Source organism: Sander lucioperca, chromosome 1 (genome assembly GCF_008315115.2).
Source record: "Sander lucioperca isolate FBNREF2018 chromosome 1, SLUC_FBN_1.2, whole genome shotgun sequence".
Lineage (NCBI taxonomy): Eukaryota > Metazoa > Chordata > Actinopteri > Perciformes > Percidae > Sander > Sander lucioperca.
Window position 1 is genome coordinate 50,134,726 of NC_050173.1, and position 24,506 is coordinate 50,159,231.

Below are 24,506 nucleotides of genomic sequence, written 5' to 3' on the forward strand. Positions count from 1 at the left end.
ACGTTGTGTCTGTGGGTGGGAGAGAGAGCTGAAGGGAAAGTGCGTGGATGAGCTTTAAGCCTCTTATTTCCACTTATGGATGGACAGGCTTATGAAACAGTGGCTTTAAAACATTCAGCTTCCACCCTTAAGATCAGGGGCTTAGATTTCTGGCTCACCACAAGCGGTGGCTGCTTTGTTCCTTAATTCTGTCCTGCGTCAACCTTAAACTCCTCGTCCTGTCCGTGTTACAATACAGTGACTTTTTGTCGCAAGCAAATGGTCCATCAGCCGGATGCAAGTAGGCTATGTCACACAGCAACAAGTCCCCCACGTCCTCTCTACCTCCTCTTTATCTCGAGATCAGTTGCTTTGGTTTGGACTGGGGAAATCCTTAACACAATTGCGTCATAAATACGTCAATAAACTCATTCACTGACGATCAGGTACCACGATAGCCGCCATATTCGCATCCATGGCAGGGTAACGGTGCTCTCGGCCAGCGTATGGTCCAGTCATCAGCATCAACTATTCCGCGCACCTACCCCCCGATTCCATCCGGATAGCGGTCCCCAGCCACACAGCTTGGATCTGATCATCAAAGCAGAATAGCCGGACTTCCACGGAGGGGAAGGCATGCAACGTGGAGCGGGGGTCTAGGTAGACTACGATGCCTTAGACTTAGAGAGGGATCCTGGCACAAGATGGAGGTAAACAGCGTTTGTAGTGAGGTGAGTTGATACATGCGCGATTTGCATATTGATTTGCTTAACATTGTTTTTGGTTTGTGCTGTCCCGTTAAGTTAGCTTGCCCTGCGAGTCTGGGTAAAGCTTATATTCGCGTCACGATCTGCAGCGCACTGTGATGCATGCTAACACGCTAGCTAATGCTAACAGCTGGTTAGGTGTTTATTGTTGTTGCACTGTCCGGGTTTATTAGTTTGATAGCTGCCCGCCCAGGCTTTCGCAACCGCTCTGTATTCCTCTGAGAGGACGGGCTCTTAATCTAATGACACATGACCTCCTCTTAGCTTTTGTTGTTATTTAGCTAGCTAGCTACACTTCTCAAGAGGAGTTTGCCTCATAGCTAGCTTAGCGTATGTAGCATTAGCATGTAGTTAGCTTGCTAACTGACGGCTTGCAGGCTTGAAACTTGGACACAAGTTTGTATTCGACCTCCACCGTATTGTTAATGAAGAGCTGGCAAAGTGTTTTTATGTATCTATAGTAAGGCTATAGAATAGTTCGGCGACGTTAAATGTATTCAAAGTTTAACACTAACGTTAGCTGGGATACATTTGGTCAGACGTCTTCTTCACAAGTGAGGGCTGACTTGTCACCAGCACAAGTGATGCGGCTATTAGCTTTAACTCTCGTTTTTTAGATATGTAATAACTCGTAATAATTTGATAAAACGATTCATCTAACGTACACAGCTGACAGTATGACATCTGCATTAGCAGAGTGAAGTTGTTGCGATTAAACATTACCGCTACATATTATTCATTCCACCAGGGTCATAACAACAGGGGACTCTTAATGGAATGTAAACTCTTGTATTAATAATATCAATGTATCCTCTAAAGAACTTTATTGAAACCAATGATGCCGTTTAAAGACTTGTCTAAATGCTGTGTTGTGATAACTGGAAAGGTTCAGTTTGCTTTTGTATGGGTCCCACGATGAGATGTTTTTTCATGTGCAGCTAAGCCAACCTGACATCCTAAACCTCTCCATCTCTGGGATTCTTTGCAGTCTTTCACACCTACAGTCCAAACTGTCTGTCTGACTGCTGGGACTGTTTTTAAGCCAGCAGAAAGCTATTGCAACATACACTTTTGACCTAGTCCATTCTTTGTTGAGGTAAACTCTCATCTCTGTGGTCATTTGGTGGACTTCTGCCACAACATTCGTATCTGTTTAAGGAGCTCAGTTTATGTAGGTGACATGGAGACATTGAATAATTCATTAACTGTCTTAAAAGGTTTTTCATCTCTTGCTATGAATAAGCACTTTAACCTGCTTTTCGCTAAATGCTGCACATTTGAAAGCTGCCAAGATAACAGAAACGTAAACATTAAAGCTTAGACACCTAAACTGGGCTAGTGGTTATGCTGGTTGTTTAATGCACTTTGTATCGATATTTAACTAAAGTATTACATGCTGATATCAGTGATTGTCATATGATATTATGTATGGCTGTCAGACATCTTTCCAAATGGCTGGAAAAGGCTCGCCTGGTTGTGCTGCAAGTGTAGGCTGCACTCTGTTACAAGCCGTGATGAGCCACAGCAAAGGTGGGAGTGAAAATGTATGTGTGAATTATGACACAAGCACTGCCCTGGCTTTGGCTAGCCTGGATGCTATACTTAAGAAATGCACCAAGGCTTACATTTTGACACAATTCTGTGTTATGTCTCGCTTTTGAAGTGTACATCGTGACTGATTTGAATGTTTATGTTGATAATGTCATACTATTGTGCCAAGATATTGGAAGGTGGTTTGTTGGCCTCCGTTCTGTTGATGTACCGGTGTGAGTGTATGTTGGTGGCTCCACCCACTGAGTGGGCTTGCGTAGGGCTGTGACTCATCTCCCCTCTTCAGAGGCTTGATAGAATTCAACACACAAACACCCAGGACTGAATACATCATGCAGGCTGAGCTTCAGCCCAGAATTGAAATATGCAGACCTGGTTAATGTCACGGCGGTCAGTCAGTTTTTCTGATTTACTTGCGGATGCTGAAATGTCTGACATTCCTCTGCTGACAATATCACAGAGTATGTCTATTTAAACAAACAAAAGAGAGGCATGAAACCGGCTCCTAAATATAACTGGGTAGAACAAAACATGTCTATCTGTGGTCTTTAAAAAAAACAAAAAAACCTGTTGCCACGACTATCAGCTTAAAGCCATAAAAGAGCTTAGCCATAGTTTCTCCTTGAGAGGTTGAATGCTGACTGCAGCAAATCAAACATCAGACTCTCAGAGCCAGTCAGACATGTTGTTTTTGTCCTGGCTGGGGATTAAGCCTGAATGCTAATAATGAGGGGCTTTATATGGACAGGATGAGAGCTGGACAGCTGGACAGGCTTAGAATATGGAATCTATACTGTTGACAACAAAAAGAGCCTGAGTTGGGGAAAAGTGAAAGCGCACTGTTATTCCATGTGACTCATCGATTTCATCTGTTGAATCTTCAGTCATACGTGTGGGCGTGCAGCAGCTGCACTCATAATCCTGTTCAGTTGAAAACAAGGATGACAAAGCTTTGTCAAAGTGTTTACTGATGCTGACTCGGACGGATTGTTTTGGTTTTGCTGCAGGTCAATGGGCATGAGATCATGGACGAGCCCATGGAGGAGGGAGAGTCTTTCTCACACTGTGTAAGTAATGATGGGCGTGAGGTCTTGGAGCATGTAGGATGATAGACCTGCAGTCTTGTGCGGCTGTCTCATACTGATACGGTTTGTGTAGGACGAAGGGACATATGAGGAGATTCCGATCACCCACCATGTAAAAGAGGGCTGCGAGAAAGCTGATCCATCTCAGTTTGAACTGCTCAAAGTCCTCGGCCAGGGCTCTTTCGGCAAGGTGAGGAAACTCAGCAGACAAATAAAATGTTTCCATCAGCGCAATCGTACTGGTGTCTGTATCTTTCTGAATTTCTCTTGTTCTCTCAGGTATTTCTCGTCAGGAAGATCGTGGGTCCAGATGCTGGTCAGTTATATGCAATGAAAGTTCTAAAAAAGGCATCTTTGAAAGGTAACACAACTTTTTGTTTTCGATCTACATCCTCACAAAATCCCACAGTGCAAATCATCCAGTATGTTCTGTCCTTAGTGTTGAATTTTTTTTTCTCTCTCTCTCACTGTCTCTTCCTGTTTTGTCTCTCCAGTCAGGGACAGAGTTCGCACTAAGATGGAAAGAGACATTTTAGTGGAAGTCAATCATCCCTTCATAGTGAAATTGCACTACGGTAAGAGAAACTCTTGTACACCTATTTCAAGTAGGGATAAGCTGCTTATGTGCATCTTTATGTTGCAATCTGAGACACATTTTTTCAAAATATTTTGAGTGTTATGATGGTGTATTCACACCAATCGCACGGCACAATTACATACAAAGCCAATGCAAAGACAAGGATAAATGCAAATTTGAGGCGGGCCATTTGCGTATCCGTGCAAGTTGAAATATTTCAATTCGAGCGTTCAAACTCGTGCGAGTAACACCGCTTCCTGACTGGACGTGACGTGAACGAGCAAACGTCAGATTGTTTCAGTATTTCCCAATGAAGATGTCCTAACCGACTCTGTGCATCAGCGAACAGGCTAAGCGACGTGCCTCTTGCCCTGGCTCTATTTTTGTGAAGTATCATGCTTGACGTATAAAAGGTTAGGAAGCGACACATCTTATATGATCCACAGCTGAGGAAATGATTAAAACTTCAAATAATGACGTTAGTTATGAATAAATGAGAAATCACAACGGCTACAAAAAAAAAAATCTCATCCCCTCCTCGCGCTGCAACATCGCTCATAGTATATCTGAAAAATCTGAAATCTGAAAGATTGCGCTCCATCCGCCTGAGTTCAGTCGCTGTAGGAAGAGCGTGTAACGTGGCTAGAAGTGAATTTACACTTCTGTGAACACATTAAATTACATAGTTATTGAACAAGAATTAGTCCCAATTAGTCAAGTTTATTATTAGATTAACACAGATTTCCACAATACACATTAAAACAATAATTAAAAACAAAAGGATCAAGCTAATATCTACTTTTTTCCTGATATCAAAATCATCATTGTTAATGTTGGAAAGCTGCTGCTATTGTAAGTGAGTTAAGGCTGTTTTACGATTGTGCATAAACTCCACGCCGTAGCTACCCCGTCGCTCCTACGGCGTCATGACCCTTTCGGAGTTCTGCGTCAGGGTTGAACATGTTTCTTTGCATCGCGGTGCATTTCACCGCCAGAACGCTAGGGGGGTGTGGTTTCCAGAGGGTCAATTGCCAAACTTTGTTTACTTGTGCGTTGGTGTGTGCCTTGAGCCGGCATGTATGTGTGTGTGTGTGTGTGGGGGGGGCAATTGTCTTCGGAGCAAGTTGTGACTCTAGAGTCATAGTGAGAGAAACAAAGTGTCTCCCCTGTTCTTTCTGACCACGGTGGGAAATGCAACGCTACCAAGCCACGGCCGAGCGACGTGCGTGGCCGCGACATGTAGTTACACTTTGGAGAGGTGCACGTCAGGCTACGGCGTAGGGTCCGGCGTAGACGCAGAGGGGTCTGCGGGGGTACGCCGTCGATTCTACGCAGAACCATAAAACGGCCTTTACAGTGTTTACATGCATCACCCTAAGTGTCTCTGTTGAAATCAGAACATGATTAGCTTGCAGGAAATTGACATTTTTCCTTGTCTCCCAGCCTTTCAGACGGAAGGGAAACTGTATTTAATACTGGACTTTCTCAGGGGAGGGGATGTATTCACTCGCTTATCCAAAGAGGTAAACTTACGTCCTGTTGCCTTATATCTCATTATACTTTAAGTTTGTTTGCAACTTTTTCTGTCCAAAAAGAAACGTACAGCATGTCCTTATTATTCTATTATTTAATGGTCTTTTTTTGCCTAATGCCTAATGTTTTAAACATGTCTATGAAAATCAGAACTACATATGCCACAATGTTCTTCTAGAAACCCTAAGGGATTGTTAAGCTGACAGCTACAAATGGAACAGGTGCAAAAATGTAAAAATGTATTTAATTAAAGCATAAGCACTGCCAAGTCATTTGTCTCCCCTGCTTTCTGTTTGGCTTTTTATTTAAATCATGACTTGGATTTCTCATGGAATCACAAGTGCTTTTCTTTGAATCTTTATTGGCCTTTAGATCATCCTTTGCTTGTCAGTTAGATGCACAGATGAGTTCTTTTCAAATGCTTTCAGGGAACTCAAATGTGTGATTGTTCTCCAGATAGACCTTGTGTTGAAAGCATGTCTCAGAACCAAAGCAATAGCTGCTGGCAATGTCAAATCAACAGCTTGCTGAGCAGTGTAACCTATTTGAAATGTTGTTGTGATAATAATAATCTTCTGTTTTCTCTGTTTTTTTTTCGCTTAATATTGAAGTTGTGTCTTTTTTTTCTTTGCTGCTGAATTTCTCTCCTCTTCTTAGTTCAGAGAGTAAATTTGTCCAGTTCTTATCAGGTTATGTTTACAGAGGAAGATGTGAAATTCTACCTTGCAGAGCTGGCCCTGGCCCTCAACCACCTGCACAGCCTGGGCATAGTTTACAGAGATCTCAAGCCAGAGAAGTATGAATCCTAGACCTCTCCTTCACATTTTGACCACTCACACTCAAACCCCCACAGTCATCTTCCAACGCATTCCATCTTACCTATAGATATTTGTTCTTGCTGATGATTTTTGACTTGCACATATAAACTGAACAACTCCGTCCGTTATCACATGCCATAAGCATTACTCCTTATTTCAGAAAGTTGATAAATGTTTCAGGCATTACTCTAACATTTAAAATTGAAAATGTTTTTTATTATTTATTATTTTACTTGGACATTGTTTTTGAACCATAAGACATTCATGTCCGACCCCCCCCCCTCCATATTTCCTATAATAAATTAGTGAATGGCTGAAAGGAGTTAGACCTAAAAGCAAAATGATTGTCTTAAGTCATAAAGAGGAAATTATGCTGAGATCATTTACATAATTACCCATATGCTGTATGCATAAAACATAGCCAAAAAGTTGTTTTTAGCAGATGTTGTGAAGTGATGTTTAATCTTTAATGACAGATAGCTGATGAGAATTCAAAGGACATTTGTTTTTCATCATCTAAAAGAAAATCCATTCATAGTGTGCTCATTTCTCCAACTCCATGGTATTGGAGTCCAGCATGTAGCATCATGCAGTTCTCTTCAGGATGACTGTGTTGCAGTGTTTTTCTGTACTTGATATGCGACCTTCACCATATACAGCCGATCCTTTTATGTTTCACAACTCATTTCTGCCCATAATAACTGTCACACAGACTCGTACCAGCTAACACATTCTTGACTTGAGTCCAGCCTGAATAGTTTCAGAATCTGTGACTGGATGTGTCCATTGTGGCTTTGAATGGAGTATTCTGATCTGTTATTTCTCATGATCAGCAGTCCATTGGAAACCTGCAGAATTTAGAAGAAGAATAGATTTGCAAAGATGTCCTAACACCTCTGGGTGATTAAATACTGTCATTGTTGTATTGTTGTTTTGAAGCTCACCTCCTTGGAAAACCTCTTATTGTCTTTCAGCATCTTACTTGATGAAGCTGGACACATAAAGTTAACAGGTATGTTTTTGACTTGATGCTTTTAAATGTACTTTTTTTTTTTTTTTTTTTTTTTTTAATTCAAAAGAGTAATCGAATAGCCTAATCTAGTTAATAGCCTGTAATTAAACTTGTATTATATTAAATGTCTTTACTGAGAAACGATTCATGACCCCATGTTTGTTCGTAGGCTGGCTTTCCTCCGCAGCTTATTTTACGTTTTTTTTTTTTGCAAACCCCTAAAAGCATAAAAGTTCCGTATAGTATAACTATTGCATGGGATTGTTCAGTCAGCTGTGTATCTTACCATGTTTTTGCTTTGCATTGCTGTGTATGCAGACTTTGGTTTGAGTAAAGAGTCTGTAGATGTTGATAAGAAGGCGTATTCCTTCTGTGGTACGGTGGAGTATATGGCCCCTGAGGTGGTCAACAGGAGAGGACACACACAGAGTGCAGACTGGTGGTCTCTGGGAGTACTTATGGTACAGAAACTTCTTTTTGTTTGCTTTGACATGTATATGAACTGATAAGAAAAAAATCCTGTTGATTATATTCCCTTTTCTTTCATTGTGTGTTTGCAGTTTGAGATGCTAACGGGGACATTACCGTTCCAAGGGAAAGACCGCAATGAGACCATGAACATGATTCTCAAGTGAGTCATTAGGCACTGCATGATTAAGACACTCAAAGTGTGACAGAAGTGAGACAAGTTTTGATTTATAAGTAATGATGAACCGTGGCTTTTTCTTTTTGTCCATATCTACCTGTCGCTCTCTGCTCGTTTTCGCCCTCCAGAGCTAAGTTGGGAATGCCCCAGTTCCTAAGTCTGGAAGCCCAGAGTTTGCTGAGAATGCTGTTCAAACGAAACCCTTCTAACAGACTAGGTAAGGTGCATTAAAGTCTGTTGGGTGAGCGTGTAGACCTGTTAGAATAAAAGAAAACAAGGTGTTGTTGATCTGCGCATTGCGCCACTCGCTTAGCTTGAGCTTGTTAACATTCTGGCATCCACTAAAATCACATGCTGGAACCCGCTGTGAGAAGAATGTGTGAATGTGTTGATCCTCTGAAAACAATAAAATGACAAACGTGCCAGGGTAACTGAACCAGAGTGATCTGTGTCTTTAGGGGCTGGGCCCGACGGAGTGGAGGAGATCAAACGCCACACTTTCTTTTCCACCATCGACTGGAATGTGAGCGCACACACACACACACACACACACACACACACACACACACACACACACACACCCCTCTCATTTCTCACAGACCCATGTAAGTCTCCAGCTTCTGTTGAGGATTCACACCTAACAAACGGTTGGCTTGGTGAGTTCTGGCCATCATTCTTGGCCACGCCAACTATAGTTTGTGTGTGTGTGTGTGTGTGTCTGGGCAGAGGGCCAGTTCTCACTGTGTGTGCACTAATAGCCCTGCGTGAGTGTTTAGGAGCCTGCAGGATGCTATTTGCTAGACCGTGCTGTAGAGGGATGGGAGCGGGTTAATCTGGGAGGGGGCTTCTCGCTCCCATATGTTCACACACTGCAAACAGCCTGTGGTGGGGTTTGATTTTCTAACATGTACAGTATTTGTGTTTACTGTATGCGTTTCCTTCTGCAGAAACTGTACAGGAGAGAGCTCCAGCCCCCATTCAAGCCTGCAGCGGGTAAACCCGATGACACGTTCTGCTTTGACCCCGAGTTCACCGCTAAAACGCCTAAAGGTAAATGATCCAAACCTACACACGCACACACGCGCACACACGCACACGCTCTGTTCACATGCTTTTGAGATTAAAAACAACAGCCACTCCTGCAGCCATGGAAACTGCGACTCAGCACTGACTACAAGAAATAACTCCCATTTTCAGTGGGTGTCTGTATGTTAAAATGTCTATATTATGAATTCTCTCTGTATGTTCAGACTCCCCAGGTATTCCTCCCAGTGCTAACGCCCACCAGCTCTTCAAAGGCTTCAGTTTTGTCGCTCCAAACCCTATGGATGAGAACAAGAGCTCCCCGCTGCTCAGCATACTCCCTATAGTGCAGGTGAACACACACTGTGCAAATGTCCTCTATCACAATTTACACTAATTCATTCTTAGCATATTAACTCATAGACATGAAGATCACACACAGATATTCTTATACTTTTAAGCATTTGTATGAAGCTCAATTGGTGTGCAAAAGTTACAGAATAATTTCATTCATCTCCAACAGTGGACTTGCCACATTGCAACACAACTAGCTAACTAACTAGAAGTGTCTACCACTTTACTGTGGAGCTTTACACAGATTCCATCTTGCAAGGCAACACCCTTGCAAAAGCTGGTCAAAACATTGTTGAGTTAACACTTCAGGTAACACATCTGTAGCTGTTAAATTATCACAGCATTTTAGTCGACAAATCTCTCTTGAATATTTTTCGAGAGTTGTTTACACACTTCCTTTCTTGATTCTACCGGGTGCCTTTCAATCTGACAATATTCACTGCAGACTTAAATGTCGATTTCTGTACAAAGAAGTTGAATTAGGATCAAAATTGATTGACATGATGGCAGCAACTGCAAAAATGAAACCTAGTTTCAAAACGATCATTTAATAGTGGGGCGAAGTCCCTCCTCTTCCGGTGGTCCCAATGGAACCTTAATTCGGAAGAAATATGTACAGTAGTGAAAGTGGAGAGACAAAAAATGTTTTGATCCTGCTATCCAATTGCGTATAGAGTCATTTGAACTATGCCCGTTGATCACGCCTCTTGTGCAGTAGAAAATACAGAGCAGACTCCCCAGACTAATGTTCAATCTTAAAAGATTGAGCTTGGTCTGGTGATGGCCAGACTAGCTGCTCGTGTGAGTAACGTTACATCCCAGTGGGGTGGCAGTAGCTCAGTCTGTAGGGAGTTTGGTTGGGAACCGGAGGATTGCGGTCCTAGTGTCCATACGGACCAAAGTATGGTGGTGGACTGGTAGCTGGAGAGGTGCCAGTTCACCTCCTGGGCACTGCAAGCCACCGACTCCTCAACTGCTCGGGGCGCCTGTCCATCAGCAGCTGTAGCCCCCTCACTCTGACATCTCTCCATTTGTGCATGTATAGGTACTGAGCATGTGTGAGTAATTCAGGCCTATGTGTAATGTGTATAATAACAGAGTGTAATAGGATTAATAAATTACACAACAGACATCGTAGCTTCAGCGAGACGTCATCCATGCGACTTTGAAGTGTGTTGTCTATCTAATTACGTATTTTCACAGTCTTATACGGCAACAGTTTAACGGTAAACAGACTTTCGTGACTTGCAAAATTACCAATTAAACTGACAAACATGACATGTGTAATCCATGGCTCAATTCAAACAAGATCAAAAATAACTTGTCTTTCCCCATTCACTATTATACATATTTTTTCCAAATTAAGGTCCCATTGTGGTCCACCGGAAGGGGAGGGACTTCGCCTCTCTATGGTTGTTGTGTTCCACTGCAGACCTACACACACACACACACACACTCACACACACTCGTCCTCCCCACATTCAGTATGGCTCAGTTTATGCCCATAACTGCTAATTTGATAGCATTTTGCCGTTTCGTGTTGTGTGAATAGGGAGCCAATGTCGGTAAATCTGCAATGACAGTTTGACTGCTGAATATGTAATAACTTTACTACTACAAGTTCCACTCTGTGAACAGAAGTGTTAAAATGAATGCGGTGGAAGCACACAGCACCAGGTTTACAAGTCCGCACATCAAATGTGTAGGCATGACTCGTGAAGGACAGAAGCTGCTGTTTTTTTTTATTTTAAAGGAGACATATCATGCTCATTTTCAGGTTCATACTAGAACATGTTTACATGCGTTCAAAAACACATTCATTTATTTTTCTCATAAATCATCTTTTTGCTCGCTCTGTTTTAGCGCCTGTCTCTTTAAGCCCACCTCACGAAAGCCCAGTCTGCTCGGATTGGCTTGTGAGTAAAATATAACACACCTTTGCAAAGGTACACTGATACAAATATCCTGATCTACTTTAAAAAAATAAATAAATGAAAACTACTTTTTGCATCAGATTATTATGTGTAGATCCAACAAGGCTAGTCTTTGAGGGGGTGAGATATCTTTCTCCACCTGAATCCTGATTTTGGTTTAAAGCGTGATTTATGCTTCCGCGTTAAATCTACGCCATGGCTACGTATGTAGGTACGTGGAGACACGAACCCTACGCCCGGACCCTACGCCGTTGCCTGACGTGTACCTCTTGTAAAACGTATCTACATGTCGCTCAGCCGTGGCTTGGTAGCATTGCGTTTCTCCCGACTCATCTCCTGGTTCTCCTTCTCCATAAACAACATGAAAACTAGAGCTTTAACTTTTCCTGCTCCAGAGTTCTGACCGTGGTCAGAAAGAACAGAGGAGACACTTTGTTTCTCTCACTATGACTCTAGAGTCACTACTCGCTCTGAAGCGAATCAACGTCACTCTCTCACTCACTCTACCACACACACACACACACACACACACACACACACACACACACACACATGCCGGCCCTGCTATTCTCTTAAAGAGATCGATGCACACACCAACGCACAAGTATAAACCTCAGGCCACTTACGTAGGCTACGGGGAAAGCTCTGCGTGGAGCCTCCGCAGGACTATAAATCATGCTTAAGACGTCAGACTGGGGTCATAGGGACCTCATCCAGCAACCTTGGGCTTTAGGCGACTCACAACACTAACTGTACCCTAACCTGTGGCTCCTCCCACAGAGTTGTGTGGGTGTAACTAAGGAGATTGGCTGGGGTTACATAAATACATCTTGTTAAGGGAAAAAAAATGCACAATGTCTTGTATTTATAACTATATATATTTACGTAAAGATACAAACTTTTTATTTAGTTTTTCAGTGTAGTTCTCAAGCCATGTGTTGAGATACTCAGATGGCGGGCGGTATATTCTAATGAACCTGTGTGACCTATGAAGGGGAGCCAAATCTGAATGGCTTGACCTGTTAATTCTGATCTAGGCAGCCCACAAAAAACTGACTGGGTTGTTTTATTTCAGTTTTGGGGTTGGTAGGCACTCCATTTACTCAAAAGTACGTGCACAAGGCACTGAAAAGTGATATGTCCCCATTTAAAAGAATGTAACGTAACAGTTCAAATCTTGTTCTCTCCAGATGCACGGCGGCTCGACCAAGTTCTGTGATCTTTACGAGCTGCAGGAGGACATAGGGGTCGGCTCCTACTCCATTTGTAAACGCTGTGTACACCGAGTCTCTGCCATGGACTATGCTGTGAAGGTAGTAAGGGTTTTTATTTTATTTTTTTAAATCTACTAAGTACCAGTGTTCATTTTCTCTTTTCTGCCTCTCTAGTCTTCAGGCCTCCGATGCATTATGTATCATGTTCAATATCAGTAGTTGCATTCATGCTGTCCGACAGCCTTTTATGAAGTTGTTTCTCTCATGGTCAGCACCTCTTGAGTACCTGTGTATGTCTTTTTTTTCTTTTCTTTTTTTTTTAAATAAAAAATAATGTAACTCCACTCTTACTGCATTTGTAAGCCATTTAGAAGGCTGTGGTTTGAGCTTTAAAGAACTCTGTGGTTTTAAAATCCTGGGGAACTAAATGACTAAGTAAACTAGATGGCCGTAAATTCACAATTTTCATATATATTTTTCATTATGTGTGGGTTCATAAAAGCTTCTGAATGTGTGAATGCAATTGAGGAAAATGAAGAAAGCGTTTCTATTGTGGTTAGTATGGCCAACAGACCAGCAGGGGGAAGCACCGCTTCAAGCTACTGAAACCATAATGCTGCTTCTAATATCGAAGCTAGTTTAGATTGTTAAATGCTTTAATTCTTTGCCAGTGCACTCTGTAATTTGACTCACTGCTCATATCTGTGTTTCCACGTGTCTCAGATTATAGACAAAAGTAAGAGGGACCCCTCTGAAGAGATCGAGATCCTGATGCGATACGGACAGCATCCCAACATCATCACTCTGAAAGACGTCAGTAACCTTTGTGTGTGCGAGCATTTCACGGCAGTAAAGTTTGTAGTTTGTCACCATACTGACAGGTCGTCTCTCTACGTGTGTGTGTGTGTGTGTGTGTGTGTGTGTGTGTGTGTGTGTGCGCGCGCATGTGTCAGGTGTATGACGAGGGCAGGTATGTATACCTGGTGACGGAGCTGATGAAGGGAGGGGAGCTGCTGGATAAGATCCTCAGGCAGAAGTTTTTCTCTGAGAGAGAGGCCAGTGCTGTGCTCTACACCATCACCAAGACTGTTGACTACCTCCACTGCCAAGGGGTGAGGAAACACTTGTGTACATATTGGAGCACAAGTGAAAAATGTGATATCTTCTTCTCTAATGTTTTTTCTTCTTCTTCTCCTCCTTCACCAGGTGGTACACCGAGACCTGAAGCCCAGTAACATCCTATACATGGATGACTCGGGAAATCCCGACTCCATCAGGATCTGTGACTTTGGATTCGCCAAGCAGCTTCGGGGAGGCAACGGCCTGCTGCTCACCCCCTGTTACACCGCCAACTTTGTGGCACCAGAGGTGAGAGGGGAGAAAGCATTTCAGAATATCCAGAAGTTAAAGCCCGAGCAAGAACAATCTTTGCTGAGTTTTGTTGGTGGCCATGATGTTGTGGCCCTCCTCCCCACAGGGTTCGGGAACAGTTTGATTTTCCAGCTTGCTCCGTTAGTGGTGAAGAAGTTAGCTAAGGCTAACGCTAGCGATAAGCCTTGTCGGTCTCCCCTCTTGTTGCACATGACATATACTCTGACACTCTGGGGTGTGCCTGATAATCAGGCACACCCCAGAGTGTCAAATTATATGGGAGCTGTACCACTTTTAATTTGGGTTTGATGTTTAGACCAAAAAGCATGGATTTCAAGCGTTTCTTCAGCCACTTCTGTCTACAACAGTTGAGAACCCTTTTGCAATTATGTAAGCACATAATGCCATCTGAAAACTGCTGCCCTGATTAAAAAAAAAACAATGCAACTGATCTCAGCTGGTATTCTGTCTGGAATGGAGTGGAATGGACATTTCTAAGTGACCCCAAACTTTTGACCAGTAGTGTACGTCACGACCAAACGTTAGCGTTGGTTATGGCAGATCCAGAGTGGCTCTGGGCAGATCCAATAGTTTTAAACTTCAACAGAGTACCTGCCTTCAAGGAAGTTAACACTTCGTCAGTGGAGAGTGGCCAGGCTCTCTGTACAAATGAAATGGACCAGTCTGGTAGGACCAGGCTAACGATTTCCTGCATGTCTTCCCCCTCTCTCTCCTTTCTCACCTAGCTGTCCTGTCCATTAAAGGCAGAAAAGCCCCTAAAAAAATCTTTAAAAAAGAAGAAAAAAAAAAAAAGGGTGAGCACATTACCCCAGTTTTAGCCTCGCTCCACTGGCTTCCTGTCCCTTTTAGGATTGATTTTATTGCTTGTTTTTAAAGATTTTAAATGAGTTGTCGCCTTCTTATTTATCGGAGCTTTTACCTGTCCACGCTCCTGTCAAAGCACTGCTGTCGTCCAATCAGATGCTCCTCAATGTTCCCAGATCCAGGTTTAAAAGCTGGCCGAGCCTTTTCAGTGGCTGCTCCAAAACTCTGGAATAGTTTACCTATTTAAATAAGAACTGCTCGGACCGCTGGAACCTTCAAGTGCTTGCTTAAGACCCACTTCTATTTGTTGGTTTTCAATTCAAGTTGAGTTTTGACACCTTGACCTTTTTCTACTGTTTATTTAGTTTTGTGTATTGTTTGTGTATATTATCCTTTTTTTCTTTTCTTTTTTTTTTTAAGCTTGTTAAGCACTTTGTTCAACTACGGTTATTTTTAAATGTGCTATATAAGTAAATTTGAACTAAACTAAAATATATAGTGAAAGCGATATAATGTGGGAGAGGATAGGGAGTAAGCATATAAAGAAGAGGTTTTTAGTTTTATTTTTGTAATTCCCATTGTCAATATAAGTCCCTAATGGTTTGCCTTTCTTTGTTTGTGTGGGTCCAGGTACTAATGCGCCAAGGTTATGATGCAGCCTGTGATATATGGAGTCTTGGAGTTCTACTGTATACCATGCTAGCAGGGTAAGACTGCACTAAAACAACAACCTGTTGGATAATTTGGCTTAAATGTGGGAGGGAATGATTAATCGTGAAATGTCCAAATGTCTTAAACCAGTCTAATGACGTGCAAAGATGGAGCTCAAAGTAGTCTACATCACTGCTCTGCTTACTTTCTTTGCTTGTGCCATATGCGTTCTGGAGCACTTTTTAAACTTTTTAGTTGCAAATTTCTGATAAGTAATTGTCAAAGTGCCAAAGACTAGTATACAATAGAATCTGTGAATTGAAATACAGCATGTGTTTTCCTAATGTCTTCTTTTTGCCCGTCAGGTACACGCCGTTTGCTAACGGGCCAAACGACACACCAGAAGAGATTCTTCTCCGGATAGGATCTGGAAAGTTCTCTTTGACAGGTGGCAACTGGGATACTGTATCAGACACCTCCAAGGTACACACACTGACACTCTGTCGCTTCACACAGGCGGCGTGTATTTGAAGCTAATTTTCATTATTACTGCGACTTTAAAGCATATTTTCTAGATCTTCTTAGTCTTATATTGTTGATTTTCTTTCCCTCTCTTTTCATGTCTGTAAAGCACTTTGTACACCTTTTTTTTTAATTTTTTTTATTTATTTTTTATTTTTTTTTCAAGGTGCTACATAACTTAATTTAATAAAAAAAGCTGTAATATTTTAGATTTGATCCGATTTGGATGGATCTGTTTCATTCTGTGATTGTGCAGAGGAGCTGTGTTGTAAACAGCTTTGTTGTTCCCTCATACATTGTGTGTAGAGCTGTTTCCAAATTTCGAAATTTTGCTGTACGATTAATTCAGAAATAATTGCGATTAACAATATAATTGTCTCTTTCAGTCAAATTTTAAATATATATTTATTTATTACTTTTTAAACAAATTCAAGTTTTGAATGAATTCCAGCATACATATTTTAGTTCTGTCCCTGTCATGTGACCCAGATAATGTAAAAGTCTATAAAGTAAACAACGCCTCTTTATTATTATAACACATTTTTTCTAACTGTATCCCCCCTTTTCATTTTTGTTGCTATGAACGTGTATAGGCTCAAGTGCCAACAACTAACACTTGAAATAATAAAAATATATAGTCAGCAAGCATATAATCACTTAGCCTATATAATTACAATTTGGCATATCGAAACAAAATTAACAATTGCCAGTCATACACCGTAAGACCTTAGCTAATGTCAGCAATTAACTGCGGTTAAACAAAGAAACTGCTATTATGTATAAAAAAAAATGGACAATTATGTAATAATTGTTACAGGCCTAATTGAGGCCCTCCATGTACGTTTAAGACTGGATGTTATTATGTATATTCTATGTTCCAGGACTTGCTGTCCCATATGCTCCATGTGGACCCTCACCAGCGATACACCGCGGCGCAGGTTCTCAAGCATTCCTGGATCACCTGCAGAGATACGCTACCACACTACCAGCTCACACGCCATGACGCACCGCACCTCGTCAAGGTGGGTGTATACATCCTCCTACTCAACACACGGACAGAGACACAGAAGCAGAAACACAGCCTCCATCATTTGCTACCATGTAGTCGAATTTAAAGGCAGGTTGTACCTTCTAGAGATGCGATGTAACTAAGTACATTTACTCAAGTACTGTACTTAAGTACAAATTTGAGCTACTTGTACTGTACTTGAGGCTTCTCTTTTTATGTCACTTTCTACTTCTGCTCCGCTACATCTCAGAGAGAAATATTGCACGTTTTACTCCACTACATTCATCTGACAGCTTATTTTACAAATTAGGATTTTTGCACACAAAACACATGTAGTTTATAAAAAATAAAATTTAACTACCCAACAATATAACGGCCTACAAGTCCAGCTGAAATGATTAGATTATTAAACACTTAGTTGATTGACAGAACAGTTTGGATCGTTTCCAGTCTCTAAAATGTGAAGATTTTCTGCATTGAGTACTTTTAATACTTTTAAGTACATTTTCCTGATGATACTTACATACTTTAACTTAAGTAACATTATCAATGCAGGACATTTACTCTAGTAAACTAGTTAAACTAGTAACAGAGTACTGTATTTTTACATTGTGGTATTAGTACTTTTACTTAAGTAAAGGATCTGAATACTTCTTCCACCACTAGTTGGGACACATGTTCTCCCATGTGTTGGCCTAATGGGTAAAGCCCCTTTACTCAGAGTTTCTAAACATGGAACCACACCATTTCTCCGAACCAGAAGAAGGTCTGAGCTCTGCTACATGATGTCATACCCTTGCAGTGCCTCTTGACATATAATGCTTGGGGATTCAGATACTTCTAACCTCATCTAATACTAATAGCAGATCCAACAGAGCAGATGTGTCCATCCTTCTATCTTATCTTGCCACCTTTCCAGGTCAGATGCTTCTTTTCAAATGGAACTCATCAGGTCCTATTTTTGACACAACCTATTTGGCACTCAAGTGGTTCACAAGAGCAATGTTGCTAGGCGACTGACAACAAAAAAGTATGTTGCCTTGTTCATTTTTTTTCAAAAATGGTGAATCATTCTTTTTGAACTCCAGCACTAAGTTTGGATGGATAGGATAAAGAAGGTAGATGACAAAAAACTGACATAAAAAAAATGAAAGGAACTTTAATGGGTACCAACATCAAAACATCAGCTTACATCACAAATTGTGACCTGGAAGCTCTCAGAAATGTTCCACTTATAGAGTCATGAGAACCCTCACCATGACCACACTTGAAGGCACAATAAGTCAGAGTAAAAACAGCACAACAGAGCAGCCTGATCATCCTTCCCCCCATTAACTCCCTTCATCTCCCTCTGCTGGATCCCCAAGCACTCCCAACTGAGTGCTGCAGTCTCTATCACTCCGTCGTCCTCTACAGAGAGACGTTGTCTGGGCAGCGTCCTTGCTGTATATATAGAGGCGCTCTGATAGTGCTGAACTCTCACTCAAACATGCAGAGAGAGGCCAGCCACCCTTCACAGGAAGCTGCTTCTATCTGTGATTTCCCCCCCCCCCTTCCTTCAGATGCAACCCAAAGCCTGTGATCATAGGTGAGGGTCGGAACAAAGATCAACATTAAATTGAGAGCTTCACTTTGTGTCTCAGTTCCCTCCTCACCACTTTAACTACACACAGTCATGTTGACCCTCAGCATATCACCTAAACATCTAACTTGGTCCCATCATTCCTCTTTCTCACTGCATGTTCTGTAGAGATGTTTATTCATGTAATGCAACAGGTAAGCAGACATGGCAGACTTCTGTATTACTTCTGGCTTTTGGTGGAAATATTTTTTATAGGTACCACTCAGAAATACAGGGCCCTATCTTGCACCCAGCGCAGCGCAAAACCCGACGCAGTTGTCAGTTTCCCGTCCAGCGCCCACATTATTTAAATAGCAAATGCACCTGTGCCCATCTGTGCACCCATGGGCATGCTGGTCTTACAGGGAGGTGTGTTCAGGTGCATTCTGGGCGTGCTGGTCTTACAGGGAGGTGTGTTCAGGTGCATTCTGGGTGTGCTGGTCTTACAGGGAGGTGTGTTCAGGTGCATTCTGGGCGTATTGCTATCTTGAGGCAGCGGAAAGTGATTGTGCCATTGACCAACAAAAACCTGGTCTAAAGTCAATAACACAGCATTTCATTGTTATTAGTAAAATGCACGTGCACGCTATGCTTGTTACACACACAGGGACGCACTTTAGCACACAAACATGCAGAAGATAAAAAATTTAAATATTACAATGTGAAATAGTATTATGATATGATCTGCTCGCGCACTTTCACTTCAAGCACGATCAGATCAGTTTCTTCTCCTGAACATCTCTCCTTCCTGCTCAGTAAATCCTCATCATAATAGCAATGCTCCAAGGTCCAAACACGCCTGGCTTTTAAAGGGAATGGGAGATGATCTCTGATTGGTTTATTGCATGATACGCCCAAAACTCACCAATAATTATTTTGGCACTAAGTACAACCCTTTTGAACCATGCACCCGGCACACCGACCCTTTTTTTTCCGCCATTAAACTAGAAAAAGTGGTTTTGTACACGCCCTAAACGCACCTGCACCAGGCGCTTCACGCCGTGTGACTAGATTGTTGAAATAGGGCCCACAGTATTTTGTGGGCATCAGGATAGTTCAGTTGGTAGAGTGCGCGCCCAAATGTAGAGGTTTATTCCTTGACGCAGAGGCCCAGGATTCGAATCCGATCTGCGGCGGTTTCCTGCATGTCTTCCCCCTCTCTCCCCCCTCTCATGTCTGAGCTGTGATTTAAAGGCAGAAATGCCATAAAAATGAATCTTAAAAAAGAAATGGGAAATACAGTATTTTATCAGTTATACTTGAGCTAGAACTCCAGAAAAACGTAGAATTTTCAAAGCAAAGGTTCAACAAGATGGATCTTCACCCCCACGCGACACATTCCTGTAGAGTTTTCATGCAGTGAACATCTCGTTCGACCTCACATTTCTGCGGCCTGGTGACTGTGAAGGACAGCGGCATAGGTCACTGTCGTGTCTATGAAGCCGTTGTAATGCATGAGTTGTGACATTGCACGTTATCCGTGGATAGTATCACCATTAAGGGATGCACCTGGTCAGCAGCAGTGTTCAGTTCTGACATCCAAGCAAAGCTTTATTGATAGATTTCCAGCGTCATTACCACCCCGCCGTCAGACAGTACAATTATCGTCATGTAGGATGGATGGTTCAATGGACTCACACTGGTCACATTGAATTTTACCTTTCTATTAGCACAATGCAGACCGTGCATCATTTTTCCACTCGTCAGTCTGAATTTTGGTGTTGCTGACTGTGGACCCTGGATGGATGGACGGATGGATGGATGGATGGAGTTCCAAGAACATACAGAAAATACAAGAAATATACTAGAGATAAGAAATAAGATAGGATAACAAAACATAAAATACCAGCATACCTACTGTTTTTTCGACTTTTTTAAGCTGTATCTGATGTAAAGTGCGGCACATTTTCAGATGATGTAGAGTATGACGCGTTTCTGATTCATTCTCTGGATAAGTGGGTGGTACAAGATAAACAAACAAACAATTAGCAATACAATGTAAAGTAAAGCCTCTTTCCCACTGGACAAAAAAACCCACTAACACCCACTACCATCTGGCTTTTGTCTTTGGTGGGAAAGGTTACAGTCTGCATTCATTCTCGGGACAAATGACTGCAGTAGTCACAGTATTTGTGGGCTCCAGCTCCAACCGACAGTGATGGAGACATGACACCCAGGTGGATGCGCTAATTTTTGCCCCTTTTTCCGGCGTTATGCTTTGACGCACGTCATCTCAGTGACAAATTTTGTCCGTCTCTGTGCACGCAGCACTCGAAAACATCTATCCAAATTAGTCTGCAACAAATTTAAAAGAGCAACTAAATAAGTAACAGATATAAAGTAACCACCGTACCATTTTCACTGGACTCCATGCTGCTTTCTAGTGTCTACTGTTTACTAAGTAACACCAGTGAAAAAAACAACAGAAAGGCATACTCGTCTACTGGCAATGGGAAAGGAGTCTTATCACCTATTTTTAGTGGGGTTTTTTTTAGATTATTTTTTTAGCTTTTGTGCCTTTTATTTTGACAGGACAGCTAGGTGAGAAAGGGGAGAGAGAGGGGGAAGACATGCAGGAACCCTGGTCGGTTCCACAGGTCGGACTCGAACCCTGGACCTCTGCGTCGAGGCATAAACCTCTCAGTATATGTGCGCCTGCTCTACCCACTGAGCCAACCCGGCCACTTTTAGTGGGTTTTTCCACATTTAAAAGACCTGCATATATGTTGTGAAATGTTTGTTAAAAAGCACTTGAATAAGGAATTCATGTTGTTTAGTTAAGGGAAATGGTAAATTATAGTGTGGTTAAAACTTACTACTTAAATTATTTACAGCTAATATATGAAAAGGTACACAACCTTATTTGTTTAACAGTAATTAAGTTTACTACGAACCGTCACAGGAAGTGCTTTTATGTTGAAGTAGCCTACACAGAAGTTGTCTGTTGTGTACTCTTGCTAGCTTGTGTAATGAGCTGAAAGTGAGACGCTAGATGCAAACATGTCCGTCATGCTTAAGTTCGTTCCCTTTCTTGTTTGTAAAACTGCAACACATTGAACAATAAATGTTCACAGTAAAAGTTTTTGGTCGTCATTCGAAGCCATTCCACTACAATATATGCGCTAATTTTGGTGGAAAAGCTGCTGGCAGTAGAAATAATTGCCCCATTCGGGGATAGTAAAGTTTACTTAAAGTTAACTTAACCTTAGCCAGCATAACTCAACCAGAATCTGAAAAAAAACTGTCAAGATGAATGGTTCTTTTGCTGAGTGGATAACGATAATTTATCAGGGTACATTGAGCATCACAAAATCCAAAAACTTGCTTGTTTAGTACCACAAAACCGACTGATCTCCTGTGCACACTCTTTAGGAAAGGAATGCAAACTTACAACACACACCAGCGAAGTGTTAGTAGAATTGCTTCAAAGCTGGAGTCTTGTATCTATTTAAAAGTTAAAGTCAAGTGTTCATTGTGTTTTCCAGGGAGCCATGGCTGCCACCTATTCAGCGCTGAGCCAGAAGACGAGTCAGCCGGTGCTGGAGCCCGTGGCAGCGTCCAGTCTAGCCCAGAGACGCAGCATGAAGAAACTCACCTCAACAGACATGTAGACACAACCACCGCTCGCCCTCCAGTGTTGACCTCACTCTCAGTCAGACTCTCACTCACACACACACACACACACACACACACACACACACACACACACACAGACCGAAGTCCTGGCCAGTCAGACCTACTGTCTCCCTTTTTATCTATTTATTTGACTCACCCAACATATGCACTCTCACACTGGACGAGGTTGCATTGTGAAGAAGTCAGCTGAAGAAGAAGAGGGGGAACTCACATATCAGTTACTGCTGGGGAGACAGACTTGTATTTATTTCCACAGCTTTCATATGCACTTGCCCTCCTCGCCTTTCATTCTCTCTTCCCGCGTGTGGGGAAGAGAAACACACCAGCTGATGTTTTCCTTCACTGTGATTGGCTGATTCAAAGCTGCTTCGGTAAACTGTGCCCCCCCCCCCCCCTACACACACACACACGCACACACTTCTCTTCATCTGCGCTCTGCCATCCTCCTCAGTTCTCTCTCCTTCCCTTGTTGGCTTTTGCTGTCTTAACTTCTTTTCTTTAAAGTGAGGTAATGGGTTTATGTGCACGAGTGTTGGCAGGATGATAATGACTGAGGGACATTAAAATTGATTATATTATTAGATATGATTCTGCTTGTGGCGGATAAAAAAAAAAGTCCATCTGGATCAAAATCATCTGCCAACACTTTTGTTACATAAATGCGTGTGTGGACAGAACCTGTATTTCTTTTTCCCTTAAGATGCACCGTCTGTGTGATGCTAACAATGTATCAAAAGAGGAAGAATAAGCTGCAGATGGACAAAAGATAAGTTCGAAGGTGGAACAATGTGTTCACAATGACAGAAATTCTAGTTTGCATATATATATATATTATATATATTTATATATATATATATATATATATATATATATATATATATATATATATATATATATATATATATATATATATATATATATGAAGAGCATGTGGGGGAGCTGTAGGGATTTCTCTGGGGGGGACGGGACGCACCCCGTCAAACCAGAGAGGCTGAATAAAAAAATTAAAAAAGATTTCCATGGATATCTCTTCAAAAAGACATTGTGGAAATTGTATGATATTGTATTTATTTCATTTGATTTTTAAGATTCTATTTTTCTTTCAAGTTCTGTATATATTGACATTAAAGATCATTATTGACATGCATCAAGTGGCGTCCAAGCTGGTTTGTTCTATCACAAACATCCGTCCACTCAGGAGAAAATCCTAATGCAAGGCAACAACAGTCGAACTCTAGGAAGGATTTAAAGACAATCAGTATTACACTTTGCTTAACAGCTCCCATTGTCGTCCACTCATTTTTGGAGAGGTAGATTGTGTTTACTTATTTAACTTAATGACAAAACCATTGAAGTGTTTATTTGTTACATGTTAAAACTTAGTGTAACACAAGAAGACAAGTTAAAAAGTCAGCAAATTGACTCCGTAATGTGAATTACACAGCAATGTCCATCTATTTGCTAACATTAGCCACCATAAGCTACTGAACCAGAACAAGCAAGGCTGTAACAGCAAAACCACCGATTGTATTGAATGGAATAAGGGTGTTTTATTTCTTATGAATTCAACTTTTCATTTGTAAGAATAATTATGTCTTCCGTCAAATGTTACATTGTCACTTTAAAGAGTGGTTGATTCACCTGAATAACAAAACCATATTTCTAATTGTTTGTTCAGCTGGATTTTGAGCTGTCCATGCCTGAGATTTCTTCCACTATAATGCAGGTAAATGTCATGTTTGTGTAAAGCACAGTCCTGTTACGCTGCTCCACAGACATCACTGTGAACACTTTTTAATGGAACTTTTTACTTGTCCCTAAAAGTGTTTGTAGCAATAATGTAATTGTTTAAGCATTGTAAACATCACATTTTCTTGTGATGGCGACAGAAATCTCAGACCGATCTCTTAAAGGAGAATTCCGGTCGATTTCAACACGTAGCTCTGTTATTTGTAAATTTGGAGTGCTGTCAGTAGCGAGAAAAATGAAAACAATCGGTGCTGCCTACACCGTGTTATCCTCCTGCTAGAGTTAGCACCCAACAGGCTGAAACAGGGCAAGTTATAAACATGTTTTTTTCTCTTAACATGCTGGAGATGTCATTACAAGTGCCTACCCATGTGAAGTGATTGCTTCCGAGTGAACACAGTGAATCTGACTGCAGTGGATGTGAAAGAAATGCATAAAAGTTGTGCTTATTCAGCTCTGTTTAGTTCTGGAAAAGAGATACAAAAATATTTTCAAAAATAGGCATATGCTTATTTTTTTTTTAAATAAGTGCTGTAGTACAACTAGCAGGAGACACGTTATAATTCAGGTAAGTTTGGAGACACTACCTGATTCAATCATTAAATTAATACATATTTTTGTATCTCTTT

General features: G+C 41.5%; 1 protein-coding gene across 4 annotated transcripts; it reads left to right on the forward strand.

Moving 5' to 3' along the window:
* The first annotated feature begins 330 nt into the window (after positions 1-330).
* On the forward strand, positions 331-22,947 carry rps6kal (ribosomal protein S6 kinase a, like). Of its 4 annotated transcripts, none has more exons than XM_031280081.2 (23): positions 331-710; positions 3,305-3,364; positions 3,456-3,572; positions 3,662-3,743; positions 3,877-3,957; positions 5,403-5,482; positions 6,182-6,288; positions 7,285-7,322; positions 7,641-7,783; positions 7,883-7,953; positions 8,097-8,185; positions 8,427-8,491; positions 8,916-9,018; positions 9,219-9,343; positions 12,470-12,595; positions 13,217-13,306; positions 13,447-13,605; positions 13,700-13,861; positions 15,320-15,396; positions 15,706-15,823; positions 16,744-16,884; positions 21,978-22,133; positions 22,172-22,947. In XM_031280081.2, the coding sequence occupies exons 1-22, from the start codon at positions 684-686 to the stop codon at positions 22,101-22,103; spliced, it is 2,187 nt and encodes a 728-aa protein (XP_031135941.1). In that variant the 5' UTR covers positions 331-683; the 3' UTR covers positions 22,104-22,133; positions 22,172-22,947. The 4 variants fall into 4 exon arrangements, with proteins under 4 accessions (XP_031135941.1, XP_031135940.1, XP_031135942.1 ...); XM_031280080.2 differs by having other exon boundaries at positions 332-710; positions 21,978-22,136; positions 22,181-22,947; XM_031280082.2 differs by having other exon boundaries at positions 334-710; positions 12,470-12,592; positions 21,978-22,136; positions 22,181-22,947.
* The last annotated feature ends 1,559 nt before the right edge of the window (positions 22,948-24,506 follow it).

What these genes read in the sequence shown, in the direction of transcription:
- rps6kal (XM_031280081.2), top strand. Translation starts at nt 684, where the DNA reads ATGGAGGTAAACAGCGTTTGTAGTGAG. An exon ending in CATAGTGAAATTGCACTACG is followed by an intron (nt 3,958 to 5,402) that starts GTAAGAGAAACT and finishes CTTGTCTCCCAG; the next exon opens with CCTTTCAGACGGAAGGGAAA. An exon ending in TGGACTATGCTGTGAAGGTA is followed by an intron (nt 12,596 to 13,216) that starts GTAAGGGTTTTT and finishes CACGTGTCTCAG; the next exon opens with ATTATAGACAAAAGTAAGAG.